The sequence below is a fragment of the Alexandromys fortis genome, unplaced genomic scaffold (genome assembly GCF_014885135.2).
Source record: "Alexandromys fortis isolate MF-2015 unplaced genomic scaffold, M_Fortis_MF-2015_v1.1 scaffold_7, whole genome shotgun sequence".
Lineage (NCBI taxonomy): Eukaryota > Metazoa > Chordata > Mammalia > Rodentia > Cricetidae > Alexandromys > Alexandromys fortis.
In genome coordinates, this window is record NW_026067920.1 from 6,778,644 (window position 1) to 6,788,296 (window position 9,653).

General features: G+C 52.2%; 1 protein-coding gene across 2 annotated transcripts in view; it reads right to left on the bottom strand.

Moving 5' to 3' along the window:
- The window catches only part of Ccdc157 (coiled-coil domain containing 157), a 14,836-nt gene that overhangs the window by 1,855 nt on the left and 3,328 nt on the right, over positions 1 to 9,653 (bottom strand). The window contains exons 2-9 of one of the 2 annotated variants that reach the window (XM_050141316.1): positions 8,113 to 8,266; positions 6,895 to 7,159; positions 4,869 to 5,040; positions 3,409 to 4,054; positions 2,692 to 2,769; positions 2,184 to 2,374; positions 1,286 to 1,462; positions 989 to 1,157 (exon numbers count right to left, since the gene is read on the bottom strand). In XM_050141316.1, the coding sequence (XP_049997273.1) occupies positions 989 to 1,157; positions 1,286 to 1,462; positions 2,184 to 2,374; positions 2,692 to 2,769; positions 3,409 to 4,054; positions 4,869 to 5,040; positions 6,895 to 7,142 (1,681 nt within the window). In that variant the 5' untranslated portion in view covers positions 7,143 to 7,159; positions 8,113 to 8,266. The remainder of the gene's footprint in view (positions 1 to 988; positions 1,158 to 1,285; positions 1,463 to 2,183; positions 2,375 to 2,691; positions 2,770 to 3,408; positions 4,055 to 4,868; positions 5,041 to 6,894; positions 7,160 to 8,112; positions 8,267 to 9,653) is intronic. The other variant, XM_050141317.1, reaches the window with a different exon arrangement.

Here is a 9,653-nt window from a genome sequence, read left to right on the forward strand (position 1 = left end):
TCAAAATAGCCATACAGAAAAAATTTAAAAAACAAACATTTGTAGGGCTAGTGAGATGGCTCAGCAGGTAAGGAAAGATCGAAACCAAGCCTGACCACCAGAGTGTGGTCCCTGAACTCCTGTACCCATATGGCAAAATGAGAGAACCAACTTCTACATCTGTCTTCTGACCACACTTGTGCCACGGCAGGTACACACACATACACACACACTAAAGGTGCAAAAAAAGTTTTTAACAAGAAAGTCCAGGCGAGCCCATGAGGCAGTTGTGGGCAGCAAGGGTTTGACGTGTAGCCCTCAGGAGTGATGACTCACTGACAGCTGAGCCACAGTGGACCCACCCATCCCAGGGCCTGAGAAGTCTAGGAGAGCTGGTGGGAGAGCAGAGATTGCCTGGCAGGATCCTGTACCAGTGTAGATGCCCTATGCTCCTAACCATGGGGTCCAAGACACTGAACAGCTGGGGATATGTCCTAGCAAGATGGTCCTATGCTGTATGACACCAGGAAGGGCAACCTAGGGAAGCTGAGCCAGGACTGGTGTGTGCTGTGGAGGACATGTGCTAAGGGAAGACATGCCTCAGTTCCACTAGGGCAGCTGTTCTCAGCCTGTGGGTTGTGACTCCTCTGGAAGCCAAATGGCCCTTTCACAGGAGCTGCATAGAGATCTCCTTCATACCAGATATTCACGTTATAATTCATTGCAGTAGGATTGCAGTTATGAAGTAGCATTATATGGCTGGGGTCAGCACAGCATCAGGAAGGCTGAGAACACTGCACTAGGGTGAGAGGTACAGTCACTTTGCCGTTGTCTCCACAGAGGAGTGAACAGCACGGGACACCTGTGGATCATGTCGTCTCTAGAACCACAGCTCACCTTCTGCCCCCAGTCTCCTCTTGCTGAGGGTGAGAACAGTACCCGATCACATCCAGGCAAGCCTATGCCCAGCCAGGCCCCACCCTGCCCTCACAGTACCCTAGGCCCCTACTTTGAATCTGGGCCTCCGTGGGCTGGTGCAGGTCTGGGAAGGCCACCAGCAGTCGCTCCCGCTCCTTTAGTTCCTCTAGCTCCCGTTGCAGCTCCGAGATGGTCAGCTGCAGGTCTGTAGTTACTTGCTCCAGCTCCTGCTTCTCCCGCTGCAGGCTCTGCAGTAGTTCCTGGGGCAAAGAAGAGCTTAGCCCTGGCTCAAAGCTCCCTTGGGGACACACAGGTCCAGGGATACACAACAGGTTAGAGGCTCCTCAGATAAGAGGGCTGCCCTCTCTCTCACCCTACCCCACTGCACCTGCTGTGCCTGTAGCTGGCACTGTCCCTGTTCCCTGTCGCTGTGGAGGCTCTGCAGCTGCTCCTCCAACTCAGCTCGCTGGGCCTCAGCCTCATCCAGACTTCCCCGCAGCTCTTCCCGCTCCTGGTCCAGACTGTCCAGCTGCTGGAGCAGAGTCCTCTGCTTGGCCTGCAGGGACTGAATGGAAATGAATAGGCAGGGCAGATAAAAGGACCCAGGGGCTCAACTAGCCATCTGGGACTAAGGAAGCTGCGGTGTGGTATCTGTGACCCTCTGTGCTATGTTTGGATGCAGAGATCAGAGCACAGATGCTCAACTGCAGAAGGAAGGCAGCAGGCAGATGCACATTTGATTGGGACAACACCAAGACCCACTGTTGAGAAAGCAGTGGATGACCCCTTCTTTCCACTCATTCAAAAAGGATTCTGGGAAACAAGTTTTGTTTCTTTTCATCAAGTCTCCAGTGTCATATTTTCCTGTGTCACTAAGTATCACTCCCCCCACACCAAACAAACAAACAAACAAATGAACAAAACAGCTGGGCAATGATGGCGCACACCTTTAATTCCAGCACTTGGGAGGCAGAGGCAGGCAGATCTCTGAGTTTGAGAGCAGCCTGGTCTACAAAGTGAGTTCCAGGACAGCCAGGGCTACCCAGAGAAACCCTGTCTTGAACCCCTCCGCCAAAACAAAAGAAACCCAAATATCCTGGCACACACTGAATATAAAGAGAGAGACCTGGCTCTACCTCTTGGTAGTTGTATGCCCTGGGGAAACTTGTTGAACCTCACTACGCTTCAGTTTCTCCATTCATAAAATAGGGAACAACAGAGTATCCACCTCCTCCCATTGTGGCAGGGAACAGGGATAAGAGGGCTGCAGAGCCTGAAGCCCTTACCTCCTGATGACGGACCATGCTGTCAACTCGGGCCTTCTCTTTGTCCAGCTCTGTGCTGGCCCAGCGGATCTGCTGCCCAGCCCCATCCAGCCGCCCTGCCAGCAGCTGCACTTGCTCCTCCAGCTGCTGCACTTGCTTCTCAGCTGCTGCCCTCCGCTTACCTTCCTCCTCCAGCTGCTGGGTCTTTGCCACTGCAGGATTGAGAGAGCAGGTACACAGGGGGCAGGGGAAGGGAGCTCTGGGTGAGTCTCTGACTGGGACTAAGCAGAGGTCACAGATCACAGCACGGGGCTCTGGACCACATGAGGCGGGTCTGGACTACAGAAGGCACTTTCTGCCCCCTGAAATTGAGACTCTAGCCTGGACCATCACCTTCAGCCTAGAGTCAGAACCATTCTCCTGTGGTTCCCACTCTCCGCCCTAGAAGCTTTGGATGGAAACGGAGGTACACGTCCAGCTATACAAAGAGTTGGAGATGTGGATGGGGTCACACAAAGGGGCTTCTTACCCATGGCCTGCATGGACTTCTGCTGCTGCTCCAGGTCTCCCTCCAGATTGGTCACCTTTGCCTTTAGGCCACACGTTTCTGTGGCAGCCAAGAGAAAGGCCTTTCAGTGGATCACTTGGGCCTGTGGCCTTTAAGCCCAGTGAACCCTATAGAGTAGAGGCAACCATCCAGTGTGCAAGGGCTGCTTGAGTTGCCAAGGTGGGGCTGGGCTAATCCTAGGAGGCCTTGGGCCCTGGCATGCTCCACTGGCTGCTGGATTACCTGTGCCTCTCTGGACCCGGTGATCTGCGTGGAGGCAGTGGAGAGGCTCAGAAAGCACAGTGACTTCTTGCCCTAAGCCCTCAGTTGGTAACAGTGGACAGCGGTACCTTGTGTCTGTCCAAGAGCTTTTGCCAAAGCCAAGAGGCTGCTCTGTTGAGGCAGAGGTGCTGGGGATAGGGGGAGCTTCCTGCAGGTACTTTTAGTGACCATTATTGAGTGAATGTTAGATGAACATCCCAACCCTCTCCCCTTCTGAGGCGACAAGCCTGAGGCTCAGGTGGTACGCAAGCCTCCAGGTATCCCCTGCTCACAGGCCAATGGATGTCTACACCCTTCTTGCCGCCTTTCTTTCCTAGGTCTCTTCCATGCATTCTACTGGGATTCGCCCTGCTCTCTGACGGGGAGGAGGGATGATTGTCCTAAGGTTATGGCAGTATCTAGCCTCTGGGGAGTAACCTGCGATTAGCTGTTGCCTGTCACGCTCGCACTCGGCCAGGCTCCGCTCAGCCTCCTCTGTCTGCCGCTGCCATGCTCCTCTCTCCTGCTGCAGAGCCTGCTCCAGCTTGCCCACTTGCTTCCGTAGCCCGTCCTTCTGGCCCTCAGCCTCTTCCAGCTGGGCCCTGAGGGGCCCGATAAGTTGGGTGAGGGCTCCCACGTGCTTATTGAGACGAGTCAGGTCTTTACTCTGTTCTGCTGCCCAGTGGCCCATGGTGGCAGCTGGCAGTGGTTTGCGCCCCATGCTGTCCTGCACCAGCTTCTGGAACTGGCCCAAGGACGAAGGCAGGTTCTGGCTCTGACACAGGCTGATGACCACCTTGCCCACCTCCCACAAGCTGCCCTGGACACTGGTGCAAGCATCACAGGGCACCAAGGCTGTCTCGATGGTCTGGGAGTGGACGCTTTTGGTTTTCTCGGTGGTCCCAGCTGGGCCCCGCAAGGAGACTCTGACAGGGATGCTCTGCAGCCCTTGGCAGATCAAGGGCAAGCCTGGCACTGGGGAAGGAGGCTTGATGAACTTGGCAGTCATGCATTCGGGGCTCCTGGCTGGTTCACCCTTCACCGTGGGCTTGCCGATGGGAATCTCCCCTTGGTTTGCTCTTTTCTGGGGTCAGGAAAAGAAAGGGAAGGCAGGTGAGAGAGATGGACATGAGAGGTAACCAGTCCCCTGGAGATGCTCATGACAGCCTTGCCCTGTGATCAGACCTTCAGATGTTAAGTGACACCCACACAAATCACAGAGAACTTTCTCCCTTTTCTCTCTGATTCAACCCAGCCCTGCCCTCCTTTCTGCTCTCCCTGCTCTAATCCCAGGCTTTGCATGGTTAAATATGCATGGAACTGGGAGGGTAATGGTGGCAGTTACAGCCAATTCTTTTTTTATAAAATGATTTATTTGTTATGTTTACAGTATTCTGTCTGCATATATTCCTGCAGGCCAGAAGAAGGCGTTAGATCTCATTACAGATGGTTGTGAGCCACCATGTGGTTGCTGGGAATTGAACTCAGGACCTCTGGAAGAGCTGCCAGTGCTCTTAACCTCTAAGCCACCTCTCCAGACTTCCCGGGCTCTTGCTTGCTCTCATGCCACTGTAACCACTCTGTTTTAGACTCCTCTCCCTTCCTCTCAGGGCAACTGTGAGGATTAAAGGATAACCTGTTAGAAAACCTGCTGTGTAGATGAACAAACTGAGGTTCAGTGTGTAAACAGCAAAGCCAGGGAGCCAGACTTGACCCCAAGGTCTGCTTTCTTCATTGCCAAGGTCATGGGACTTGAATGGGGGGGGGCTCTAGAGTTTGAGTGCCCCAGCTGGGCAGTGGAGAGTCAGCAAAGGACCAGCGGGTGCGGTGGCGTGGTAAGAAGCTAAAATAGGAACAGTATGTGAGGGAGACCACAGTTAGGGGCTAAGATGACCCACCTGGGGCACTGCCTGCTGGTATAGCATGCCCAGCCTCAGCAGGTTGTTCCAGAAGCGCCGCACTGTGAGCCCCACAGACATGCATGGCCCTGCAACTCGGGCAGGAGGCACCATCTGATCCAGACTGAGGTTTTCCAGGTAGCTGGCACAGCTCTGAAGCAGCAGCAGGAGCCTGTGGGCAGAGTTGCTGGGTGGCCTGGGGCCAATGCTGGTCTAATAGAGTCTTCATACAACGGGGGGCTTTGAGCTCTGGGGATTGACTTGGACATCAAGGACCTAGAGAGAGTTCATTTGAGCTTCATGCTCAAACCAGGGGCCACCTCCAAGCTGGTGCCCTCTTGTGGCTTCCTGGATGGAAGTACCTTCTGCTTCATGGTTCCCCACTTGACTAAGGAGCTGAAGAAAGGCAGCCTGGCTCAGAAAGTCCTAGGTAAGTAGTGCCTCACTTTTACAAATGAAACCCCTAAACAGCAAGAACATCCCAAAGTCACAGGGTAAGCGGGGCAGGGCAAGGGCATGTACGCATTTTCATGGTTCCAGTCAGAGTTGCCTCTTCCAGGCTGAGCAACCTCTGTGACAACTGAGATGGGGTGCAGACAGCTAACCTCCAAGTTCAAATTTAGAGTCAAGCTAATGCTAGGGAAAGGGGGTGTTGGAAAGTGTGCCTAGGCATAGCCAAGACTTATCTTAAAAGATAGAATTGTATGTTTGCAACACACAGCTGGAAGCTAAGTGAACTTATCTTGTTACAGGAGGTAGGGGTAGCAGGAGGCTCCGAGGCCTTGAGGAGGAGGTAGCTACTGCCTCCAGGCCCACCCTCTGGGCCATGTGGACAATAACACTGGGGAACTAGGACCCAGCAGGGAATTTAGCTGATCAGTCTGTGTTCTCAGACAGCCACCTGTGGTGGGGGATGCTGTGATACATGTAGCCTTAGCCATGGTCCCATCATTGACATGTCCTGAGCGTCTTAAAATGTCACACTCACACTGTTGGCTAGAGGCCACGGCCTTCACTCTAGGGTTCCCAAGCTAAGCTTAGATTCAGTTGTCTCTGGCAGGAGTTACTTTTATACCCAGGAGTCACTTATACACAAAGGAAGCTAGTACTAACTCAGAAGTAAACAATGCTCAGCTGGGGTGTGAGGGTCGGGAGGTATGCCAGCAACAGCTTTACAGGAAAGGGGTGAGTGATGGGGCCCTGGTGGGTAAAGGGGTGTTCTGTCAGAGCAGGAAGGGGTTGGCAGGGCTGGCTTTGCTGCCTGCCCTGGGAAAGGAAGTGCTCTGCACTCACAGCAGTCCAGCCCTGCGGAGGTGCAGTTTCTGAGTGGTTCCCAGGAGGAAATTTTAATGACAGTGTAGAGGTGGTGGGGTGACAGAGCAGCAACTGGCCTTTGCCTAGCAGGGCCAAGGGTGGGAAAAACATCCCCCACCCCGTTTCTGGCCTTGAGAAGCACAGAGGGAACACAGCTCACAAAACGCCAGAAGCTGGGATGAAAATGCTAAGCAGCAGCTATAGTGTTCCTGCCACACAGAAACCTGAGGGGATAGCAGGTATTATGGTATTATGGGAACCAACAGCAGAGGGCGGAGTGGGGATAAAGACAGAACTTCCTGAGGTAGACAGGATAGGGCAGCAGAGTACAGCACAGAATAAAAGATGGTGTTGCAGAAGTCGGGGCTGTGGTTGCATATGCCTTTAATCTCAGCACTCAGGAGGCAGAGGCAAGCAGATCTCTGTGAGTTGGAGACCAGCCTGGTCTACAGCGCTAGTTCCAGGCAGGTAGGGCTGTTACTGTGTCTTGAAACCCTGTCTTAAAAAAAAAAAAAAAAAGAAAAACAAAAATCAAATCAAAACAAAACAAAACAAAACAAAAAAAACAGAAAGAAAAAAGAAACAAAGGTCCTGAGTTGTGGCCCGACCTGTATATTCACTTCACAGTTGATGGGTTGAAAGGGCTCCTGCAGCTGCTACAAAGGGGCAGGTTTTGGCATCTTTAGATGTCCAGATTTGATCCAGGCCTCACCTGTCAATGACCAGCTCCAGCAGCACAGCATGGGACAACTGCGTGAACTCAGGGTCACCTGGCACATGGTCATAGTGCTCCAGAAGGGCCACCATGTCAAGGTCACAGGCCACACGGTCAGGGAACTTCCAGGATGGGAAGCGCACAGGCCCAGCGTGGGAGAACACATCCACAATGGTGCCCTGTAGGTCTGTGAGGTCCTTGCGCAGGCTGTCCATGCAGGCCTGGCCGCCTAGCAGGTGTGCCATCCCCACAACTCCTGGGGCTGAAAGAGGAACCAGGGTCAGCTAAAGTGATGTCGCTATTGCCAGGAGAACCTTATAAACCCCCTGGCCTGTCTGGGTGTTCCAAATCCAAAATCCACCTCTGATTTTAGGGAGAAATCCTGAGTGACAGGCCTTTTAGACCCTGGCTCTGCATGTCTTAGCCAGCCTCATCTAGCCTCACTTCTACCTACCCAGTCCCATGGCGACCCTGCCTCCAGAGAATCTGTGTGCCCCAGGCCCCTTTGCTGTATAGGAATGAGTCTTCTACCTGAAGGGAACAGAGGAAGCCCCAAGTAAGTGGAGTACTGAATGAATGGATGCTATTGATATGGGCACAGACTATCAAGGACTCCAGAGTCTCGGCCCAGAGGAAAATGGCAAAGTCTCCCTTGCGGCACTAAGCACGGATGTTGACAGTATATTCAGACTATTCCCACCATAGCTTTCTCCCCATGGATGTTTACAGCCTGAGTATTGCCCCCTACTGAGACTGTGCCTACCTAGCTAAACTTGTCTCCTATGTCCACTGGTAGACCATAAGCCCAGTCTCCCTATGTATTTATAATGACCTTGCCCCCCTGCCCAGCCCTCTATAGAAATGCGGAGCTTCTGAGATGCTGTGGTCTAGAGAGTCCCAACCCCAGCTTTGCTTTGTGTCTGTCCTGGCATCACACTGTCTCTGCTCCTGGGCAGGTCCAAGTCTGGAGCCATGCTACATGTGACACAGCCCAAACACATCATAGCTTCAGCACGACAGGGAATGCTAGGATCCACCCCACCCTCCCATCACTGCACCCCTGTGAACATGTGGACCGTGCCCTTTGAGCTCATTACTGTATGACCTGGTCACCAAGCCTGAGACCTGGGCCCGAAAGTGCTGGGAAACTCAGAGGCCCAAGGTGGTGCTAGGGTCTGAGGTGGACTCTGGATTTCCCAGAGGACTAGTTCTTACCTCTCACAGATGTTTGCCCATGAAGCTGGAGTGACTGACTATGTTTATCTCTCGCACTAGGCTCTGAGGTCTGGGGCTTGTGCAGATGCCTGGCTTTCTGGCTCCTGGCTTCCTGGTTCAGGTGTAGGGCTGGCCGCAAGCGGCCCTCCCATCCCTGGGAATGGATGCACAAGAGAGTGAGTGAGCACACAGTCAGGAGGGATTCCTGGGAGATTGGGTGGGAGCTACCTGCAAGAAGAAGAGTCCAGGCTGGAGGAACGGGAAGTGGTGTAAGAGGTCCTTCTATGTGTTGCTTGTATTGGTTAATGAATAAAGAAACTGCCTTGGCCTGATAGGGGAGAACTTAGGTAGGTGAAGAAAGAACTGAATGCTGGGAGCAAGAAAGCAGAGAGAGAGAGAGAGAGAGAGAGAGAGAGAGAGAGAGAGAGAGAGAGCGCCGCCATGGAGCCGCCAGAGTCAGACATGCTGAATCTTTCCTGGTAAGCCACTGCCATGTGGCAATATACAGATTAATAGAAATGGGTTAAATCAAGATGTGAGAGTTAGCCAATAAGAGGCTAGAGCTAATGGGCCAAGCAGTGATTTAATAATACAGCTTCTGTGTAGTTATTTTGGGGCTAAGCTAGCTGGGTGGCTGGGACTAACAAGAAGCCCCTCTTTGCAACAGGGATGAGAAAAAAAGATTGGGGAGCATACAGACCTTCAGCCTGATCACAGAAGTGCCACTGCCCCAAATCTATCCCCTTTATACAGAAAAGGGGAAAGTGGAACCTAGAGAAACCACTCAGGCAGCAGGAATTTTCCATCTACCCTCTTTCTTCCATCCTTAGGCCATGCTGCATCTAGAACAGCCATGTCCAAAAGAAGTATAATGCAAAGAATGGGGCTTAGAAACAGAAAACGGCAGAAGCGCAGAGGCCACCTTTCCTGTCCCCTCACTCTTCCCTGAAAAGGTGGTAAATGCAGGAACACTGGCTCCCCTCCCTTCTCACTGAAGACCTTGTATGCCTGGCATTCTGTGGGAAATCTGCTTGGCGAGGAGTACCACAGGAGAGTGCAAAGAAAAATCTGGAGTCCGAGAGATGGCCAGCAGGTGAAACACTTGTCACTCAAGGTGGACAACCTGAGTTCTATCCTCAGAACCTATGTGGTACAAGGAGAACATCAATTCACAAAAGTTGTCCTTTGACCTCCACACAGGCATTGTGACATATGCATGTATGTATACATACATCAACACACAATAGTAAACAAGTACATTGTTTTTTTTGTTGTTGTTGTTTTGTTTTTGAGATAGGGTCTCACTATGTAGCTTTAGCTGGTCTGGAACTTGCCATATAGAGTAGGCTGGCCTCCAGCTCAGAAATCCACCTGCCTCTGCCTCCCAAGTGCTAGGATTAAAGGTGTGTATATGCAGCCCTGCTTTTCTTTTCTTCCTTCCTTTCTTTTCTTAAACATCTGTCTTACTAGGGATCTCAGTCTTTTCTTTCCTTCCTTCCTTTTTTTAAATATTTATTTATTTATTATGTATACAATATTCT